The following is a 23,055-nucleotide window of genomic DNA, read 5'->3' on the forward strand; positions in this document are numbered from 1 at the left end:
TGATGCCTACTTGGGTTCTGGCTGTCCTGGATGGCACCCTCATGCAGTGTTGGAAAATTAATGCTCCCACCCACCCACCCACAAGGGGTACCCACAGCCAGTGTCAGGAACAAGAAGCTTAAGATTGATCCCTGTACTGACCAAATGCTACCCAAATGCTAGGCTCAGGGAGATTTTAACTTGCCCATGTGCTGGGTGGCAGAGCTCAGATTTGAAGCCAGGGGTTTGGCCAGAGATCCACCATCATTCCTTGGGCTACACCGTCTTCCAATCTCTCCAGCTCTCGGCCCCAGAAAACCACCAGGTCTCATCACATACAAAATTTATCTTGAGGCACAACATTAAAATGAGATACTAAAGTTATGAAGTTTCTGAAATTTTAGCCAAAAAAGAGTGCAACCCTCTGGCAATGAGAAACAATAAAAACACGTTCAAATATAATTGCAAATGCAGCATTTCCTGCACTTATTTTTCCATAAGGTATAAAAAAAACTGCAGCCCTTAACATTTTTATTTCCCCCAGATTGGCCCTTATGATTTAAAAAAAAAACAAGTTTATCACCATTGCTCTAGGGTAAGGATCTTGGGAGGAAGGGGCTTCCCCCCATGACAGAACGAGCATTACCGGATAATGGCCCAAACTCCACAGCCTTCCTGGCATCCACCTCCACCCGTCCCCGCATTCCAAACAGAAGTGGGCGAATCATAGCAAGTGGCTAGAGTCCTGAAGAGAACGGTGCTTAAGCAGACGGCGCACAGCCAAGCAGCCCCGCTCGCCTCGCCCTCAATATACAGGACCCATTGTCAAATTCTGTTTCGCGGATCACAGGGGTCAGACTCGCAGCCCCATTCTCCCATCCCACTCATGCCAGACAACCCGGGAAGATCATGCTTGTGCCACTGAGCCTTTTCTGTCCTCTACTTTGGGAGACTCTCATTCTCCCATTACTTTAATGAGAAAAAAAAAAAACAAAAAACCGCAGGCCTGATCATCATAACTTCCAGGGCAACCCAAATAAGCGTCAAAGAATTAAAAGCAAGTTAATAAACGTGAGACAGTTGGATATGTATGTATATTTCCATATTTGCATATCAGGAGAGAGAGGGTTGGGGAAGCTCCCATTTCAAGTAAAATATATCTTAAAGGGGTCATTTTGTTGTCTTGAGGGTAATTTTGCTAATTAAATAGGATAATTATCTTTGTCAGCTCTCTATTTTTACTTACATTTTCCTGGTAATGAAAGTAGAAGTAATACACTAAAAGAGAACGTACTGAACGCCAGACCTCATTTGAAGCATTTCCTATACATGACTCATTTAATACAACACTACTATGACACAGGTAACACTGTCTCTGTTTTACAAATAAGGAACAGAGATGGAAAGCAATATTCTCAACAAAACACAGCTAGTAAGTTCCAGAGCAGGGATTTGAACCTGGGCAATCCATCTCTAGAGTTCAAGCCACATGACCTGGTTGCTTCAGTAGATGTACAGTGTGAAAAGTCATAAAGGCTTTGAAGCCTTTGAAGAAAATCTGGAAAATGTGGACAAGAGTACAAAGAATATCTGATGCACTCAGAATCTTACCACCTAGAAATAAAGGAACATTTTGATGTAGTAATCATGACATGACCTCTATAAATATGACTCAGTTTTTGCTGTTTGGGTATTCCAAGAGAAAAGCCATGTGCTTAATCACTAAATTTGCAGAAAGTATTTTGGGGGTAGACTGACAAAGCATAAACTATGTCTTAGACAAAACTCATTTTGGAGGCCTCATGGATCACTTCCCAAATCTAAGCAATCATCTATTTTCAGATACTAAGGCTGAAGTCCATGGTACTATGACTGTCAATTGGAAAACACCTACTGCATGTGCTAAGATACCATGGACAGAGGAAACCAATTGTGGCTTCACAGATGGAGCCCAAACCGAAGAGCACTAAGGGAGATGTTCTGAACTGAAGGTACTGATTTCCAACCAGGCTGGTTTTCATACAAGCCACATTGTACAATATGATTTAGAGTGAGAGGAAATAGGGATCTGTCTTTATCTCCACCTACCTACCTACCTACCTACCTACCTATCCATCCATCCATCCGTCCATTCATCCACCCACCTACTCACCCACCCATTCATCCATCCACTTAAAACTATGGTAGTGTCTTAGGTTGGATTACCCAGGAGCAGACCCTGAGATCAAGATCTGAGTGCAAGTTGTTTCCAGAGGGCTCATCTCTGGAAACACAAATAGGATAGTGGAGAAGTGAGACAGGAAAGGGGAAGGAGGTAATAAAAGGTGTGTTCATGACCAGGTTTCCATTGTGGGCAGAGCTATCCTGCTGGCTCCTTCTGAGGAATGGTATGGGCCATGCCTTAGTGGTATACCCCATGAGAGGTGAGGAAGCCGGGATATTTATCCTCCAATTCACATCTGTCATTGGATGAGGGCTGCTCCAGGAGACGTTAAGTCCCAGCATTTCTGGCCTGCCCTGCATACTGACAAAACAAGCTCCTGTGGCTAGAGAAAGCCCTTTAACAGCCATTGGGACCTGCATTAACAAGTGCAGGTGTGAACTGTGAGGCATATGGGCAATGGGAGTATGTGTTACAGCCAGCTAGGATAAAATAAAACAAAATTGGAATCACAGCACATGTGTATAGTATTGTATTCTGCTTTGCCACCTAATAGAATGCTGGGAGCGTTTCACATGTCTTTAAATGTTATTTGAGAAAATGCGTTTTAATGGTTGCCTCTTACCTTTTATTTCACCGGTTCCCTATTTTTGGACATATGAGTTGCTTCTCATTTTGAAGTACTCAGAATAATTCAACAATAAATACCTTTACACACACTTCTTTCTATCTCTGGCTATTTCTTTAGGTTAAATTAATCAAGGACAATTTTGTTAATTATCTAAAGCAGGGATTACTAACATGTCTGTAAGAATCCTTGACATGGACAGAAAATGTAATTTAAAAAAAAAAATCCTGGCGGGCACCACAAGACATGGAAGTCACAGAACAAAGAACTTCATTTATTTTTCATTATGAATCTGCTGTTAGTCTCTGTATTCAGTTGTTGTCAAATGATGGAAGATTTTTACGCCTTTATTGTGGAAACTTTTATTACTGTCTAGCCAAGGTGGCAAGTTTATCACCATGTCATCCAATGAGCTGATTACTTTCAAGAAGCAAGAGATGAGAAAACCTTCTCTGTAGGAAGGTCATGAACACACTTGCTCGCTTTCTGCACACCCTCACCATCTCCTGCAGGCCTAAGGGGAAACGGTGAGAGCCTCAGAATCTTGCATTTTACTTGTCTGAGGGAAAACATACCAAATTCTATCTCCCACTCTCCAACAGCCTGGCATGGTTTCTTTCCTACTGAGATATCTCGTGAAATTTCTTAATGACCACCGTTCATTACATCCACTGGCCTCTTCTCAGGTTTCCACTCCTTTACTTCTGAGATGTGCACAGTGGTGCCACCCACGCCTGATGTGATCCTGCCTCCCGTGAAGCCTACACTTGCTTGGTGGTCCCAAGTCTTTTCCATATGGCTCTTGGCGGTCACCTTCCGTCCCTCCTCTCCTTCTTCTGTGGAAGCTTAGCCCCCTGGGCCCATTTTTCCCTCTCCCTTGATGATCTCTCTTCATCCAGGACTTACTTCTCACTGCAGGAATATGACTCTCAGGGGTCCATTTCCAGCCTTCCCCTCTCTCTTCTTACAGGGGGTCTAAGTATGAAACTTCCTGACAGAGAACACCTCAAACGTGACATCCAAATTTACCTTCTCTCTCTGTCATTTTCAACTCCTTCTCCCTATTGAATCACTTGGGAGTTCAAGGTCTCCTAAAATCTTGCCTCCAGTCACCTTTCCAATGTTATCACTTTACGTGAGAATCATAATTTTTCGCTTTACTCATCATGCTTCTAACAGCCTGAACACTGCTTTCTTCAGTTTTTATTCAAACTAGTAGATTGTATTATAGAATATATGAAATCCAAAAGTTTGGATTTGATTTTCTGTGTGGTGAACTTTCCACCCTGACCACCTCTACCTCTACAGGCACCATGTAGAAATGGAAAGTGTGAGTTGGCATTCCTCATATACGCTTCCTCCAAATACCTTAAATTCCTTAAAATAAGAAACTCCATTTCACGCGCTTGTGTATAAAGGAGGTGCCAAAAATATTTAACCCAACCCCCTCCCAACTTATCAAGTAAGTTTCTACCAAATCAGCACATTACAGTAGATGAGAAAACTAGTTAAATACCACTTGTTCATTTTTAATCACGAATCAAAAGGCAGATCAGGTGATAAGTGTTTTATTCTCATAGTAAAAAGATATATTGCTGAATGTAAATTTCTTATGATAGAAGTGTGCCTCAGAAGTACGTATAGGTGGTGGTGTGAAGGAGCTTATAATTTTGACATATTTGTTAGAAGCAGATATTTTGCTAATTACTAGCATTTTGTAAGTTGATACCTCACATTTGATAATCTGATAAGGAAGTTAAGCAGCTTCCTTTGATCTGTCATGTACAGACTCACTGTTTTTGTTCCGATGACTTGGCATGAGAGTTTATTGTCTTCCCTGTGTTTGCAATAAACGAAACTGTTAGAAGCTGCCACTGGATGCTCTCATTTTATTTCTAAGATTATGATGAAATCATTGACATCGGTTTGGAAAGTTTTAGAAGAAAATAACTTTTTAATGATTTACCATCACCAACATCTTGTGAACCCAACTTCTTCTGAAACAAATGACTTCAGAATAATCTGCGTAAATCCTAGATCAGGTCACCTACTATTGAAATCTTCACCAAGAAGATACTGGCACAACACTTTAAAGTATCCAAAAGCACAATTGAAATTGCAACTCTAAAACTGAGCCTCTTTGGGATGGAATGTGTATCTCCTAGATGGACATCAATGGGACAAAAATGCAAGACATTCTGTGGGAGGAGATAAGCTAATCTTGATTTCTTAACAATGGATAGTAAATGTTGTATAGATGTGGTACACAGAGTGGCAAAAGCCTTCTTTTTACTAGAACGGTGGTTTTTAAATTGCTTCTGGGAGACCTAAGGTTCTGAGGAGATATTAGGAGGGGGTGTAGCAGAGGGTGAGCAATGTGTGTGGCAGAGAGAGGGCTGGGGAAGACCAGATGGATGCTTCGTGTCCCTTTCCTCCTCTTGTTCGAGTTTCTCAATGACTCATATCTGTTAGATATACAGAGCTTCTGAGCAAGACAATGTTTGGAAGAAAAGTTCTACTAAAAAAAAAAATCTAATGGTTCATAATTTTTGCTTCAGAACCCAAGTAAAAGTCTGTCAAATGAGCAGGCCACTATACTTACAGATGTCAATGAACATTTTTATCCAGTTTCTCCAGTTGCTTTTGAATTGGGCCAGTAATACGTCTTGGGAAGAAAATGAAGAAGCCCAAGGCTGGAAAACGTTTGCTGAAAGGGTCTTTTCGAATTGTACACTTAGCTAAGGACTGCATGGAATAAAATATCACCCTGCTCTCCAACCCCACTCCAACCCACACGCTGTAACCATCTACACAGGATTCTTGACTACTCTTCCAGTTTGACAGACAGAGAGACCTGTCTTCAATGTTTAGTGACCTGTTGCTCTTCAGATGTTAATGGGCTGATCGTCAAGTCATTTGCTTCTTCCATATCTCTTGGAGGGAAATCCTTGTAGAAAGCAATGCAGACCTTATAACTTGATGAATAATGTTATTAAGCATCCTGCACCTGTGGCCCAGCCAGTGGCAATTCTCCTGTCCTACCCGACGTCCCCTATACTGATGATTAAGCATGCATTGGCTTGGCTATGCCACACCAGAGCCAAGGAATTCCTCCAGAACTTTCAGACATGTCAAGCATCCTCACTCCCATTTCCACCAGTTTAGGAAGCTCTTTTTGCTAAATCATCAGGGATTCCATGCTTAATATTCATCAGCTTTGGACTCTTACTAGCTAATTAGGAGAGTATCTACTTGAACAGAGAGGTATTTGCAACTTCTATCAGTGTACTACTCTTAAAAACCATTTAATACATTGATATAAAAGTCTGCATGATTCATTGCCTATGATCTGAGGCGCTTTTGTTTTGGACTAGGAACAGCTCACTAAATCAGTAATATTAAGGATGTGTTCCGTGACATACAAATCTTCCAAGATGTTCAGTGAGAAAGACTTTATGTGGTCAAATATACTGGGAGAAGCATTGTGTTCTTCTCAGTAATTCAAAATGTGTATTAGAAGGTCAAAGTGCTAAGAAGTATTTCTTAAACTTATTTGATCATATAATTTAAAAATTCTCCCTCGCTTCCTCCTTCCCTCCCTCCCTCCCTCCTTTTCTCTATCCCTTCCTTTCTTTTCAGAAACATCAAATATCTAGGGCTCCGTGGGAAAGATTTCAGACAACAATGCACTTGCCTGTCTAAGGAAAGTTTTTAAGGGCTAATTTCTACTTTTCCCCTGGAACTCCAGAGCCAGCACTGTGTCTGGCACAAAGTGAATATTTCGTAAATGTTTGCTAAACTGAAGTGCACACAAGAGAGTCTGTATTAATAAGATGCCAAAATATTATGTTGAAAGTTGTCTTCAAAACTCACACCAGTTATTTGGTACCAAGCATTTGGTAGTTTCACAGAAACAAATTATTTAAAAATTGAATTCAATTAATCCACTTTGGATCCACAGATCAGAATCACAAGATTTTAGTCATCATTTTATAGACAGGTCTTATCTTTCCTAGTGAATTTATAAAGAGGTTGAAAGAGTTATCTCAAGCAATTTAAGTACAGGAGTAGTGACGTGAGCTCTTGGCTCAAACTGGGTGGGCTCAAACACTGCCTCTGCCACTTACTGGCCAAGGGACTGTGGGCAAATGGATTTGTGCTCGGTTTCCTCATTTCAAAACGGCGGTGGTACTTGTACTCCCCTCAAAGGGTCATTGTGATGACTTTATGAGATTAGACAGGTAAATAACCAAGCACAGTGTCTGGCACATGGAAATAATATGACATCAGTATCATTAAACACATTATCAGATAGGACTGCAAAGTCAATATGAAATTAGAGGTGACACACAATTCTAGACAGCACTTGGGAGAGCTTATGATTCGGAACGTGAAGGGGGAGGAAGGAATTGTAAAACTGAGGTCTCCATATTGATAGCCCCCAATACTGGGCCATTTGTAGAATTTTTTGGAGGAGAGAGGAGGTTAAGTCCGGTGTGAAGGTACAACTCTCACGGAATAACTTTTCCCAGGGTAAGGTGTTGAGTGGGCATTTCAGTGGTTTGGGCATTTTGTGGACTCAGGAAGAACCCTCTCTTTTCACCCAGAAGTCCCGGAGACCCCATTGCTGAGAAACCACAGAAGGAAGAAAGAACCCTCCCTCCCCGTGAGTCAGCGAGCTCGGACCACCACCACCTACCTGAACGGGTAGGCAAATGCTATGTCAATGCTCAGGTTACTTTCCGTCTTGTTGACGCAGTCCACACTCAGCCGCAGGCCTCCGGAATAGCCACCGCATGTTGCAAATGCAAAGATGGCAAAAAGCTGTGGAGAACAGAGAAACACAAGAGAAGGCGGCTATCAGAATGGTGCTAATCTAATGAGGTCTACCAGCAGGAGCTCAGTGTCGAGGTCGAGACAGGCTATGGTTCTTCTGAAGTGCAGCATCATAACTGGTTCAGGCTAGAATGAAGGCCAAGGTGATGGGAGGAATGGGGAGGTGGGGTCTGAAATAATTGTCTGGCAAGCTGGGGTAATGTTGCTTACAGAAAAATGGAAGACAAGGACACAAATCTGTGTTTGAGACCAAAGAGCTGTCATGAATCAGAAGGTAGAGACATATATCACACTAAAGGCTCTGGAAAGCTCCGTACCATGGGGTTCATGACGGGCATCTCCAGGTGGGAAGAATCTGGAATGTCTCCTTGCTTGCTTCTTTTTGTTTATCTGTATTTTCTGCAATAAATATGTTTTGTCTTTTGTAATAATACAGATTCTTTAAATTGCACAGTCAGAGAATTTTAGAGTTGATGGGTGGAGGAAGAGGAGGTGAGTATCTAAGAAGTGCGATTTCAGAGCACAAGATCTCAGCACATGTCAGCCTTAACCCCCACCTCGGTGGTTACATCTCTGTGCTTGTTGCTTTTTCTAAGTCAACTATTAAAAGGTTCAACTGGTTAGTGTCATAGTCTATCCTGGTGTAGAAACTGCATCGGTGGGAATTAGGTACTGAAAATTAGGAGAAAGAACGCAAGAGAAGTCTTCAAGAAAGAAGGTACATCCGGGAGGGTAAGCATGGCCTAAGGTGGGAAGTAAATAAATGCAAGGCTTTGTCCACTTAGTTTGGCTAAATTCAAAAGAATTTCCTGCTCATTTACAAAGAAAGTCAATGAAGTGTACTAAACACCCATGCTGTATACTCCCATTTATTTTATTTTAAGTTTGGACTTCAGCTTCTTGCAGTAGCTTGGGCAAAGTGCTAAAAGTATTTCTTAAACTTATTTGGTCATAAAATTTAAATTATAATTAAATTAATTAAATAAATTGATTATAATTAATTGATTGATTATAATGATTAATTATAATGTAAATTATAATTTTTATGAGGGACACCAGCTCACTTTGCATGTGAGAGGACTTATTGTGGAAGGGTTAAGTACGTGAGCTCTGGAACATGACCTTGGGAAGTTGCTTAATTCACCTGTGAAACGGTCTGGCCCTGGACTTCTGTGTGTTGGAATTTTTCGATTACTGATTCAATTTCATTACTAGTGATTGGTCTCTTCAGATTTTCTGTTTCTTCCTGATTCATCTTGGAAGACAGTGTTTCTAAGAATTCATCCATTTATTCTAGGCTGTCTAATTTGTTGACATATAATTGTTCCTAGCAATCTCTTGATGATCCTTTGTATTTCTGTGGTGTTGGTTGTAACTTCTCTTTCTTTTCTGATTTTATTTGGGCTCTTTCTCTTTTTTTCTTGATGTTAGATTGAGGTTTTTCTTGTTCCCTGAGGTCCTGAGGTAGGCTTGTATTGCTATAAGCTTCCTTGTTAGATCTGCCCTTTGCTGAGTCCTGTAGATTTTGGAATATTGCCTTTCCATTTTCTCTTGTCTCCAGGTATTTTTTGATTTCCTCTTTGATTTCTTTAGTAACCCACTGGTCAGAAGAAGCTTGTTTGGTAGCATGTTGTTTAGCCTCTAAGTGTTTGCAATTTTTCCAGTTTTCATCTTGTAATCGAGACTCTAGTTTTACACTGTAGTGGTTGGAAAAGATGCTTCATAGGATTTCAGTCTTACATTTACTGGGATTCATTTTGTGTTCTAACATATCATCTATCTTGGAGAATGTTCTAAATGCACTTGAGAAAAATGTGTATTCTGCTCGGTTGAAATAGTCTGTACATATATATTAAGTCAATCTGGGAAAACGAGTCCTTTAAAACCAATGTTTCCTTACTGATTTTCCTGTCGGATGATCTATCCATTGATAAAAGTGTTAAAGTCTTGTATTATTACTGTATTACTGTCAATATCTCCTTTTATGTCTGCTAATTTTTGCTTTATAAATTTAGTGCTCCTATGTTGGGTGAAAAGATATTTAGAAGTGTTACAGCCTCCTGTTGGATTGATCTTTTTTATTATTATATAATGCTCTTCTTTGTCTCTTTTTATCATTTTTGCTTTGAAGTTTAAGTGTTGATCCCCTAGCTTTATTCCTTTTTTCCGTTTGCATAGAATATCTTTTTCCATTCCTTCAATTTCTGTGTGTTTTTAGCTCTGAAGTGAGTCTCTTATAGGCAGCACATCTAAGGGTGTTGCTTCAAAATCCATTCAGCCATCCTGTGCCTTTTGACTGGAGTATTTACCCATTTACATTTAAGGCAATTCTTGACAGGTATGTACTTACTGTCATTGTGTTATTTGTTTTCTGGTATACTTTCATGGTTCCTCTCCATTTTCTTCTTCTCTTGTCTTCCCTTGTGATTTGATGACTTTCTTTAGTGTTACGTTTGTATTATTTTTTTCTTTACTTTTTGATCTGTCATAGGTTTTTGGTTACCATGAGGTCTAACAATCCATGTACATAGCAGTCTCTTTTAAGTCGATGGTCACTTAAGTTTGAGTGCATTTTATTTTATTTTATTTTATTGATTTTTTTGTTGCTTACTTCTTTTTATTATGTACAAATTTATTAGCTAAAAACATTCAAGATTAAGTAGTGATTTACATAAAATGGATGTAAGTACATTATACGACCTTGTATTTTTTTAAATTGAAGTACAGTCAATTACAATGTGTCAACCTCTGGTGTGCAGCACAATGTCCCAGTCATGCATATACATACATATATTCATTTTCATATTTTTTCCATTAAATATTATTACAAGATATTGAACACAGTTCTTGTGCTGTACAAAAGAAACTTTTTAAAAATCTATTTTTATATATAGTGGCTAACATTTTAAAATTTCAAACTCCCCAGTTTATTCTCTCCCACCCCCTTTCTCCAATAACCATAGATTGTTTACTAAGTCTGCAAGTCTGTTTCTGTTTTGTAGATGAGTTCATAGTGTCCTTTTTTTTTCCCTTTTAGATTCCATGAGTGATATCATATAATATTTTTCTTTCTCTTTCTGGCTTACTTCATGCAGAATGACGATCTCTAGGTCCATCCATGTTGCTGCAAATGGCATTATTTTATTCTTTTTTATGGCAGAGTAGTACTCCAATGTATAAATGTACCACAACTTCTTTATCCAGTTTTCTGTCGACGGACATTTAGGTTGGTTCCATGTCTCGGCTATTGTATATAGTGCTCCTATGAACAATGGGGTACGTGTATCTTTTCGCATTAGAGTTCCCTCTGGATATATACCCAGGAGTGGGACTGCTGGATCATATGGTAAGTTGATTTTCAGTTTTTTGAGGACTCTCCATACTATTTTCCATGATGGCTGCACCAAACAAAGTTTGAGTGCCTTTTAAAAGCACTACCTATTTACTCTCCTCAACCTCATTTTACGTTTTTTGATGTCATATTTTATACATTTTTACTTTGTGTATCATTTAATTATGTTAGATATAGATAATTTTACTACTTTTGTCTTTTAACCTTCCTGCCAGCTTTACAGGTGTTTCATCCACCACCTTTACTGTATATTTGCCTTTACCAGGGAGATTTTTTTTCTTTCATAACTTTCTTGTTTCTAGCTATGGCTTTTCTTTTCTATTTAAAGAAATCTTTTAAAGAAGCACATTTCTTGTAAGGTCAGTTTAGTGGTGATGAACTCTTCCAGATTTTGCTTTTTTTTTTTTTTTTAATAACTTTTGCTTTCTATAAACTTTTAACCTCTCCTTCAATTCTGAATAACCTTGTTGGGTAGAGTATTCTTAGTAGAAGTTTTTTGTTTTTTTTTTTCCTTCAGTGCTTTAAATGTATTGTGCCAGTTCCTTCTGACCTGTAAAGTTCCTGCTGAAAAAATCAGCTGATGGTCTTATGGGAGTTCCTTTGTACATAACTTGTTATTTTTTTCTTGCTGCTTTTGAGATTCTCTCTTTAACTTTTGACATTTTAACTATAGTGTGTTGGAGTGGGTCTCTTTGGGTTCATCTAGTTTTGGACTCTCTGTGCTTCCTGGACTTGGATGTCTGCTTCCTTCACCAGCTTAGAAAAGTTTTCAGCCATTAGTTTTTCGAACAGTTTTTTTGTTCCCTTGTCACTTTCTTCTTCTGGGACCCTTATAATGCAAATGTTAGTAAGCTTGATGTTGTCACAGAAGTCCCTTAAACTATCCTCATTTCTTGAAAGTTCTTTTTTTCTTTTTTCTCTTCCAATAGGGTGTTTTCCACTACCCTGTCTTCCAGATCACTGATTCATTTTTCTGCATCTTCTAATCTGCTGTTAATTCCCTCTAGTGTATTTCTCATTTATTGTCTTCTTCAGTTCTGATTGGTTCTTTTTAATATTTTCTGCCTCTTTGTTGAAGTTCTCACTGAGTCCATTCATTCTTCACCTGAGTTGAGTGAGCATCTCTCTATTACTCTGAGCTCTTTATCTGATAGATTGTTTATCTCCATTTCATTTAGTTCTTTTTCTGAAGTTCTGTGTTATCCTTTCAATCAGAAGGTAGTCCTTTGTCGCCTCATTTTGCCTAACTCTCGGTTTCTGTATATTAGGTATATCATCCACAGTTCCCAGTCTTGAAAGAGTGTCCTTATGGAAAAAGTGTCCTGTGGGTCCAGTGGCACAATCCACCTGGTCACCAGAGCGAGGTGCTGCAGGGGTATCCCCTGTGTGAGCTGCATGTGCCTCTCCATCACAGTTGGGCCATAAGTACTGGGGGTGCACCGGCGGGTGGGCTGGTCCCCAGCCTACCTGTCTGAGAGGTCAGGTCACAATGGCTGCAGGTGTGCTGATGTGCAAGGCTGGCCCCTGGCGTGCCTGGCTTTGAGCCTGACTGAGACTGCTGTGGGTGTGCTGGTGTGTGGGGCCGGAACCAGAGCAGGAGCCCCTGTGGAGGGGCACCAGTGCCAGCTGGGGATGCTTGCCGGGTGGAATGCAGCAGCAGCTGCTTTTGAGGAGTCAGTGGGAACAGGGGGTTGGGAAGGGTGGGTCCCCCGGGAAACACTGGGTTGGTACACACGGTGTTGGTTAAATTGATGGAGAGTGACAGAAATAGTACACACCAGTGACAGGCCCACGAGGTGGAAGGAAAGTTTAAAAAGATAGCACCTGCCAGCGCTCTGCCCCTGGAGAAAGTTCCACCAGATCTCTGTCCCTCCATCACATGCCCTACGTTTAGTCAATGAAATTCCTTCTCCTCTGACACAGGCGCTTTTTAAGCCACTGCCTCTGCACTGGGACTTGGAGTGAGTGTGTGCGTGTGCTCTTCAAAGAGTCTCAGTTCCCACAGCCCTCCGGCTCTCCTGGACGTAAGCCCCACTGGCTCTCAAAGCTAGACATTATTGGGGCTCATCTTCCAGGTGCAGGTCCCCCAGGGTGGGGAGCGCAGAGTGGGGCTTGGACCCCTCGCTCCTCAGGGGAAACCGCCACGGCTGTGCCATCCCTCCCGCTGTGGTCAGGGCACCAGGGTGCAGGCTCTGACTAGACCACATCTCTACTCCTCTGCCCATCTCCACGTGGCCTTTTCCTTATAGTTGTAGTTCAGAAAATCTGCTCTGCCAGCCTTGAGGTCATTGTCAGAGACAGTTGCTCTATATGTGGGTGTAGTTTTTGTGAGTCTGCGGGAGGAGGTGAGCTCAGGCTCTTCCTGCTCTGCCCTCTTGACCCAGAATCCACCAAGTTACTGGTTTTTAAAATCAGGATTTTAAAATGGAAACAACTTGACCAAAAGCTCTAACAGAGGTAATAAAAGCAAAATGTGTTTATATGTGTTCATGTGCGTAGAGCATTTACAACAGAGCACAGGGAGAGCACTCAGTAAATGCTAACAAAATCTTATTACTGTAAACACATGTGGATGAGCTTTTGGGTAAGACCTTCCAGGCCATAAAATAGGAAAGTTAGACTTACTCCCTTGCTAAATCTGTATGACCACCAGCCCCAGTGAACGTCCAAGCACTCCAGAAAAACCGATCTTTTTCTGCTTTGCTTGCTTTTCTTGCTAGGCTGTATCACCAACAAGACTTGAGGCGCTGAGAGGCTCCTCCAGCCCACTGTGCAGTCTCGGGGTGACACTCACAGAGCACGAGGGCTGGAGGGACCAGACCTTTATCCCAGTGGCATGGATCTGCTCACGACCAAATGCTCTCATTCTGTCAGCTCTTCGTCCCGGTAGGAATAAGGACATGCTTTTACTTGTTCAACGCTTACATCTTGGCTTCCTCATACAGTGCTGGGTGTCACAGCCGTTTGTGCCGTGTCGCGGTAGTGCCTTTGGGGTAAGACTTCTTCCAGAAGAGAGAATGGAGTCCTGGGGCATGAAGCCCTGTGGTGTGGCGAGGACACAGCCCTTTCCTCACCTGTACAACAGGGACACCCTCTGTATCTGCCTGCATCACTGAGAGAGTTACTGGGGCATGGAGTCCGTATTTACGTGCAGATCCTTCTCAATTCATGTGGAGTTCCGTACGCACATGTGCAGCTCTCCGGGGCAAGAGTCCTAAGCATGGAATTACTTGTACATGTAAAGGTTAGAAGGAATTGTCTTGTCTGTTGTTGCTATTACTAAGTGCCTACTATGGGCTAGGTGTTGTGCCCAGCACTTAACATGTGTGATCATACTTCTTGACAATAGTGTGTGTGTGTGTGTGTGTGTGTGTGAAGCTTCATATTCCTATATTAAGAATGGCATAATGATCTGAAACAGGTGCCCTTCAAGGTGCCCTTGAAACACGAAAATGGAGTGAATTAGCGTTGAAGGGTCCAAAGACCAATCCTGTTAATGTCAGTGCTTAATGGCTATAAAGAAACTACCTTTGGCTTTTCATCTTATATTAAGCAAATATAGCAAATTAAGCAAGCAAAGCAGAAAAAGATCGGTTTTTCTGGAGTGCTTGGACGTTGGTTCACTGGGGCTGGTGGTCATACAGATTTAGCTAGGGAGTAAGTCTAACTTTCCTATTTTATGGCCTGGAAGGTCTTACCCAAAAGCTCATCCACATGTGTTTACAGTAATAAGATTTTGTTAGCATTTACTGAGTGCTCTCCCTGTGCTCTGTTGTAAATGCTCTACGCACATGAACACATATAAACACATTTTGCTTTTATTACCTCTGTTAGAGCTTTTGGTCAAGTTGTTTATATACGGTAAGTATTATTAATACCATCATGCAGTGAACTTAAGATGGAGTGATAATTATGCATTTCAATTGTGTATTATTTCAAAATGTTTGATGCGTAGAAGGAAGGCATCAGAGTATTGAAACCACGCACACCACTATTTTTTCTTTCAACTTCTGCTGAGCTCTGAAAACATAAGACATTGTACTCGAGTTAAATGTAATACCTATGCGCTTTCTGGTTACCTTCCTTCCCCACAACCCCTCAGTGATTAAAGGGAAGTCATACTGTGTGACCGATATCAAACTCGCATGGGTTTGGTGAGGATTAAACAGATATTGTCTGTGTAACACCGGAAGAGTCAGATCCCGCTGAGTGAATAATGTATTACAGGGATGGTTGGTTTCATATTTGGGAGAGTGAAATTAACTCCTTCAGAGTGTATCAGCCAGGGACCTGGTTCTGTAATTAGAACGCAGAGTGAGAGAGGGAAATGGAAGCTCTCCCGATGTTCCAAATTCTCTTGCTGTTGCAGAGAAATACAGAGTGGGAGGGAACTTTGGAAATCCCTCACCGATTCCCCTCCCGGAAGCCCGGATGGCTACTCCACCCAAGTGGTGAAGGGAAGCAGTTCTCCGTCAGGCATACCTAAGCTTGGGTCCAATTCCTAGCTGTCTGACACTGAGCGAGTTATTTAACTTCTCTAAATCGCAGTTCCTGCCTCCCCTGAATCAGGACTAATTCACTGGTTCATTCAGCAGATGTTTAATGATGTATTTACCAGGTGCCAGCTGGTAGGGAACAGAAAGGTGAAAAAAAAAAAATGTCAGAGAAAAAACAAAGAAAAAAGTAGGTCCCTGCCCACTGTGGAGCTTACTGCTGGATGGAGGCAGGGACAGAGCCAAAAGAACATACAAATAAGACGATTACCAATAGTGTGAAGTGTGTGGAGGGAACGCCTTCGAGACAGAGCATGATACCCAAGGATGTCACATTTATGCTGAGACCTTGAAGATAAAGGAGAGGAAGCCAAGCATGAAGCGGGGTGGGGTGGAAGGAAGTGCTCTGGGCAGAAGGAACAGATTAAATGAAAGCTCCGAGGGCGGAAAGGCTTGACAACTTCAAGGAGCCAACGGAAGGTCAACGGGCAGCTGGATGGTGAAAGAGGCTGAGTAACTTACTGAACGCGATTCTGTGTACATTAGCCAAGCGAACGCAGGTAAAGCGTCAGGCTTGCAGCCCTCAATACACCATCAGTGTCCCCCCCTTCCTCCTCCTCCCCCGTCTCCTGCCACCATGCTATTGAAGAAATTGAGAACTAGAAGAAAATTCACTAGCCCCAGCTCAGCCAGAGCAGAGCTGGAACTAGAATCCTGCTCTGCAGACTCCAAGACAGCAGTCTTCTAATTAGTTGTACAGTAACAGGAAGAACAATTTTTGGCCACACGGATAGAAGGGTTATCAAATGGCCCAGGTCTCTTTGCTCAGGAACGCACCACAGTGCCTTAGGGGCCCGAGGTTCTCTGCGTGTCTCCTGAGCATCTCACAAACACATACTGCTAGCTCTCCGCCCAGCAGGGTGGGTGCTTTGCTCTTTGTCTCCCTTCTTTTTCCCCTTGTTCCTTTCCTTCTCCCTCCCTCCCTCCCTTGCTTCCTTTTACCCTTGATGGAGTGGAGGATTTTAGAAGAAGGATCTTGGAAGATGTTTTAGAGAGACATAGACTTCCTTACTTAATAACTGATGCTCCAAGAGGCCATCAATGTTAGCAAGAGGAAGGTTTGTGCATCTTGTAGATGCTTGGATCCGTGAGACTAATGCTGATCCCTGAGATAGACCATATCCCCTCTGGGAGACAGAAGGGATGAAAGTCTTTGTGTTATGCAGCCAGGATGGAATGCGGACTGGGGGTGGGTTCTGGAAGGCTCAGGAGGGAGAAGAGCCCGGGGAGGGGGGAGGGGGACACTGCATGTGTGAGGTGTAAACAGAGACGAGAGAGGAGAGCTGGAGAGAAGAATCTCCATCTGAGGCCAACTCTCTTAAGGATTACGTGCACCTTGACGACAGCTGTAAGGACGCTGTATTTCTGTGTGTGCACGTTATTTTCTCAAAGGTCTGGGCTCTGTGTTCATCCTTAGCCACCACTGCGCCCCCTTCCTGGGGATGCAGCGTGCTTGCTCACCTCCCCAGACACTGGGGGCACGAGCCGGGGCAAAAGTCCACTTACCCAAATCGAGTGAAATGAGAAAACCTCTGCGTCATCATCTTCCCTCAAGGTCCCAGTTCTCCTCAAACCAAGTGGACACCCCACCCTCCAGCGTGCTCTCAGATAATCAATATCGTAACCCGTGGCCCAACTGTTCACTTCCCTTGAGTTCAGGAGATTAAAATAAATCTCCTACAATGAACCCTCATCTCACTACCATCTTGGTGGATCTACGGCTCTGTTCCTAACAACAAAAATTACTCACTAAATGGACGAGATTGGCCAGCAGAGACTTGCCCTGCATGTAGCCTGGTTAGATATAACGTTCAGGTCAAGAGAACAGAAGCATCGTCTTGTAGTTCCTGGCTTACTTGCATTTGCAAACCAAAATCCCCCATTGCAGGAATATCTTTATACAGTTAATGAAGCCAAAGGTTCTCCCCTAGAAAGAGGGCAAGCAGCTCTCTCCTTCAGATTAACTGAACCACACAAGGACTAGCAATGAAAGATGCTATTAATCCTTCTGGGTAATTTGCAAGGCAGAGTTGAAAGCAACAGGCTGGAGGAGGACAGGAAATCAGGCTGATTAATGGCTCTCATGGGGACTGCGGTCTGCAGTGAAGTCAGGGAGGGGACATCTCCCAAGGCCTGATACACAACCTCAGGCATGGAAGATGCCTTGGGAGAAGTAAGTGAGAGGACAGGTTGGAAAGAGATCGGGAGACTGGGACGAAGTTGGTACTCCTGTCACCACCAAGCTGTGTGTGCTGACTACCAGATCTCCAGAAGACAAAGCTTTGATTTATAGCATTCGCCAGTTTCCATGGTTTAAGTACTCCGGCCATGCCCAATTCCAAGCTGCCCACATGACACCTCTGAACCTTGACTGGGAAGAGTGCTGCACGGTCAGCTGTGCTCCAGCAGACCACGGCCACCAAAGCACCAAAGGACTTTCCCTGACTCTCCCGTGGAGCAAGAACCTTGGGCTTATTTCATTGATTCCCTTTAATTATTCATTCTTTCATTCACTTATCCATTCAACCACTTACAATTCACTTACTGATGTAGTTCATTATTGTAGCAGAGGCTGTTGGTGTCCTACTTAGAACCCTTTCGCCCAGCCCAGAGGCCACCTGCAGCTTCAGGGGGATAGTCTGCATACACATCAAAGGCTCCTCCCCAAACACCCGAGTCTCTCTGCTAAAGGGCTTTCTCAGGCAGCAGGAATGCGCTCAGCCTGTGTCTGGGGCTCTGTGGACGTCTCCAGGAGCTAATTCCCTGGCGGCTTCCAACCAATGGGAGGTAGAAATTGGTGGATAAACTCCCAGGGTCCTTGCCCATCTGTGGGGAAATTGTGAGGTGTGTTCTATATGGTTTCTCCCAATGGGACTGAGCCCCGGTTGCCCGCAGCAACATCCACTCCTGAACCCAACCCACTCTTGGCTGGTGTTTTCCTCTTTCTGCCTCATTTCCCCACTCACCACTGATGCTTCCTGGCATCACCTCTCAAGCAACCTTGTTGAGCCTACGTTCTTGCATTTTCCAAAAGCAGGTCTCAGGATCTGCTCTGGGCAAATGCAGTGGAGACAGTTACCAAACACGGACCAAGTGCCAATTCCTTTTCACCACTTACTGCAATGGCCCTCGGGCTGTGTTAATGGAAGCGCAGGTCCCCTCAGAGCGCCTTACCTCACGCCCCACAACTTCCAACTTCCCACATGCCCATCTCTGAAGCCCCCGCTAGAGTAGGTCTCCCGAGCCCAGCCCACCCCCACCCCGGCTCCCGTTACTCCCTGTTGCTGTTTCTTTTCCTCTTCTTCTTTTTTTTTTTTTTTCCTACATGAGCAGACACTTTAAAACCTGTATTTATTTGGCATCATGTATTTACCTGTTTATGTTTCCCTGAGTAAAGTTAATATGCTTGTTTTCTGTTTATGGCTGAATCTCTGTTATGGGGCATAGTCCTAGGCATGAAATAGATGCTCTTTAAATCCTTGTTGATGAAACACACAAATATAGTCCCCTCCCCCACCTCCAGAGAGCTTGCTATCTTTCTGGGGACACAGACAAGCAGGTGAATGGGCACGGTGACAGTGACTTAGAGGGGTGGCAGTAACTGGAGCACGCGGGAGAAAAAAGTGGTGCACACTTGTGGAGGAGGGGAGGGGACGTGAGGAGTGGAGTCTAGAGGAATGGAGAGCTAAGCCAAAACCAGGCAAACATGCCAGCTTTATCCAGGTAAGAGGGAGACAAAGAGTGTTGCAGACAGAGAGAGCAGCAAGTCAAAGACACTCAAGCAAGCAAAGGAGGCACATTTGGGCTGTACAGTAAGTACCGCTGGAGCAAACACCATAGGATGGGAAGAAGGGAGAGATTCCATTCAAGAGGTGGCAGTAATGTGTCAGGTATGGTCCAGCAGGGCTCTGAAAACTAAGGCCCCGGGCCATGTCCAGCCACATCCATTCATTTACATATGATCCATGGCTGCTCTCAGGTTACAATGACAGAGTTAAGTACTGACAATAAAGACACTATGGTCCAAAAGGCAGACTTATTTTCTCTCTGGCCCTTACAGAAATAGTTCAAAAGTGTGAAGACACCTGGGTTTTAGGACAGGGTTGGGTTTCCAGCAGGGGAGGGGCATAACTAATTTGCATCTTGGAAAAGCCACAGGGGTTGCCATGGAGATGTGGCCTGAGAGAGGGCAGGACTAGATGCTGGAAGATGAGTAGGTATTTTACTTCCCTTGACAGTCTGCAAAGGCTTTGCCAGCAGGACCACACCTCAGTGCTCCTGGTACCCTTGTGCCAAAACACGGCAGGCGGCTCAGAAACGTCAAAGTGAATGAATATATGAGTGAAAGGGCAAGAGAAGACGGGAGGATGAAGGGCTTGGAAACACGTACTCTGGCACCGAAGCACAGAGTAATAAACTTGTGATGGGGATGGGGATGGGGATGGCGATGATAACAAAGATGACAGTAATCAAAAATCAACTGCATTTGATTCTCGGTGCCTTTCTTTGTTAAATACATTATTTACATGAGCTCATTTAATCCCCTTAACAACCCCCTGAAGTGGAAACAGCATCCCTCATTGTACAGATGAGGAAACTGGGTTAAACAGCACGCCAGCATCACATGGTTTATTGGTACGTGAAGTAGGCGTACTTTAAAGGCAGCCTTTCTCTAAAGTTAATCTTCCTTCTTCTCAGCCAGCCCAGGGCCATGAAGGGCGTCTCACCTAGCTGGAGTAGGTGAAGGAAAGACTAATGCAGAAATATCAATTATGGGCTAGTTAAGACTTTTTCTGTCATGTCAGTGCTCAGAAAGCCAAGTGTCTCATAGACTAAAGGAAGCGTCTGCAAGACAAAGCCCGGACCATCCAAATGGATGCCCATGGTAGATCCTGGATTTTGCTCCAGCAGCACAAGCCTTTGCTCTACGGCCTCACAGGCCATCAGGGGCTACGGAGTTAGAGCCTGGTAGGATAGGAAGACTGGAGAAGCCCAAGAGGAGTAGTTCTGCCAATTACATTTGACAAGTCCCTCCCCCTGACTGTCAGTCACGCACAGCGCGGGGCCGGGCTTCTCATTCACACCTGTCCATCATACAACAGCTTCCGGGTGAAAAAGACCCACTTCCTGCCTCTCCGCGCGCCTCTGAAGAAGCCCTCGGGTCCCTTCTCCTGTGATGATCTATCTTGGGCTGACGAACCTTGTCCTTAGCACCCCCGAGGAGCATTTCTGGGAACACAGTTGTTTACAGGAGCTGATTACTCAACAGCAGCCCTGGAAAAGCGATGCATGCCTACTGTCAGGATATTTTCTGGTGCAGAAAGAACGTCTGATTAACTGTGGCTTCCCTCTCACTCCCTGTGCTAACCCGGGAGGCCCTCGGCTGGCTGATGAATGCCTCTAAAACTGATGTTCCATTTCTACTGATTTTCGTCCAATTCTTCCTTCTCTTAGTGTTTCTTCTCCTGCTGATAATTGGATTTTTCCAAGGAAATTGACCAAGCAGGCACCTACTCGGTCATCAGTTTATGGTTACTGCCACACTCTGACCCAGAGGATTTTGTGAATAACCCTGTAAAATCTCAGGTGAGACCCTCCTGTGAAGATAAAGACTGCAGGCTGTCTCTGGAAGACGATATAATTCTGTCTTATTTGCAGGCACTGAAAACCATTGTCAAAAACCTTTCCCCCACAGAGCTGTATGTTTCCTTGTTACTGTACATAACCATCTGTGTTCTTAACCAGCCCCAGTGTCTTCCACGCTGCCTTCCATTTTGTGCTACCTGTCAAAAATTGGATACTGTGCCCTTTGAGCTGTTTTGTGATTTATAGGAAACCTTCCCAAGCAAAAACAGCCCTTACAGAACTGGTACTTCACACTGTCACCTAAGGAATTCTGACTAGGCCCTGCAGAAGGAGAACCCCAAATTACTCACCCAGCAAAAGGAACTATCATTTTCATCGTCTTAAACCTACAGCTTGGAGGTGGATCATTTAGTAAAGTATTTGGGCACAGATAACAGAAAGCTTGACGTATAGTGGCTTAAAGAAATAGGACTTTGTTTTTATATGTATTGAGCAGTCCAGGACTAGGTGGCTGCTGGTGTGATGATGTCAGAGCCAACATCTCTTTGTTCTTACAGTCTTTGCCTCCTCACCCAAAAAATGGCTGCTGCGTCTCCTTAGCTGCGTAGGAGGCAGGGGGCTGAGCTGCTCAGGGGAGATAAGCAACGGTGCAAGAATGGGAAGGGTTGTTCAGTCAGCCAGTCTCCACTGTCTGCCGCAGAAATTTATGGCAGAAAGATGCAGAACTAAAACAAGCACTCAGGGCATTTTATAAAGGCAAGAGAGCAGAGTCAAGCCCATTCAGCATCTGGTCATTTCCTCTACCCTGGTCAGTGCCTAGAAAGTCCTGTGTCTTATACGCTAAATTGCCCACAAATTGAGATGTAAATTTCTGCTTGAATTTTTTTTTTTCTGAAATAAAGCCTGATACAGATCTTTAAAGTAAAATGCATGCTTGAAATAGTTAAAATAAATTAGAAATAATCTTCAAGCCTATTAAAAAATAACCAAATAAACTTTGAGGTATTCAATCAATGAAATAGTATGCAATCGTTAAAAAGTATGAAAAGCAGTATAGAAAGTTACATGTAATTTTATGTAAAGCAAAAGGAAAAAAAGCAAATTGCCAAGTACGACATATGTGCCTTGCACTTTTGTTATTTTAAGGAAGTACTTATACATATATACATTTTTCAATGGACTTGAAAAGGTGTAGAGAAGTAGCACTGAAGTATTATCAGTTGTTAACATTGAGGAGTGAATTCTTGAAGCAGAATCACATTTTTGAATTATTCTTGTATTGTTTCAATTTATTCCAATATGCATGTATAGCCTTTGTAACTAAAAAAAGATTTTATTAAAGCAAACTTACTGTTGCCAAAGGGGAGGAGGGGAAAGGAAGGACAAATTAGGAGTATGGGATTAGCAAATACAAACTACTATCCGCAAAATGGAGAAGCGATAAAGAAATAATAGATACAGCACAGGGAACTATATTTGATATCTTGTAATAACCTATAATAGAAAATAATCTGAAAAAATACATATATAACTGAATCACTTTGTTGTACACCTGAAACTAACACAATATTGTAAATCAGCTATACTGCAAATAAAAGAGAAGATTTTATTAAAATTGCAAATTTAGGCAACCTCTGGGTAACTTGAGCAAAGTAAATTCAGGCCTGTCCTTAGATGGTGGTGCTATTTTTAACTATCATTTGGATGAAGAAATGTGAAATCAAAGAAAACCCACTCCCTTCCAGAATTATGTTCAATAATCCCTTCAAATTATTAACATTTGTGGGGAGGGGCAATATTAGGGTAGGGGGAAAAGCGTTTATTACAAGATTGTATGAAATTATGTGTGAAACATCTGTAAACTGGAAAGCACTATAGAATTTAAAGAATCATTCAATAAAAAAAATCAAGAAAATTATTTATATTTGCAGAGAATGTAAATGGAATCACATTTTTGACT

At 42.7% G+C, this 23,055-nt stretch overlaps 1 protein-coding gene across 1 annotated transcript in view; it reads right to left on the bottom strand.

Annotated features, from left to right (window-relative positions):
• Positions 1–23,055, bottom strand: part of SYNPR (synaptoporin) — a 273,201-nt gene that overhangs the window by 95,727 nt on the left and 154,419 nt on the right. Inside the window, exon 3 of the mRNA XM_074344557.1 lies at positions 7,468–7,592. Coding sequence (XP_074200658.1) covers positions 7,468–7,592 — 125 coding nt within the window. The remainder of the gene's footprint in view (positions 1–7,467; positions 7,593–23,055) is intronic.

Source organism: Camelus bactrianus, chromosome 17, assembly GCF_048773025.1.
Source record: "Camelus bactrianus isolate YW-2024 breed Bactrian camel chromosome 17, ASM4877302v1, whole genome shotgun sequence".
Taxonomy (NCBI): domain Eukaryota; kingdom Metazoa; phylum Chordata; class Mammalia; order Artiodactyla; family Camelidae; genus Camelus; species Camelus bactrianus.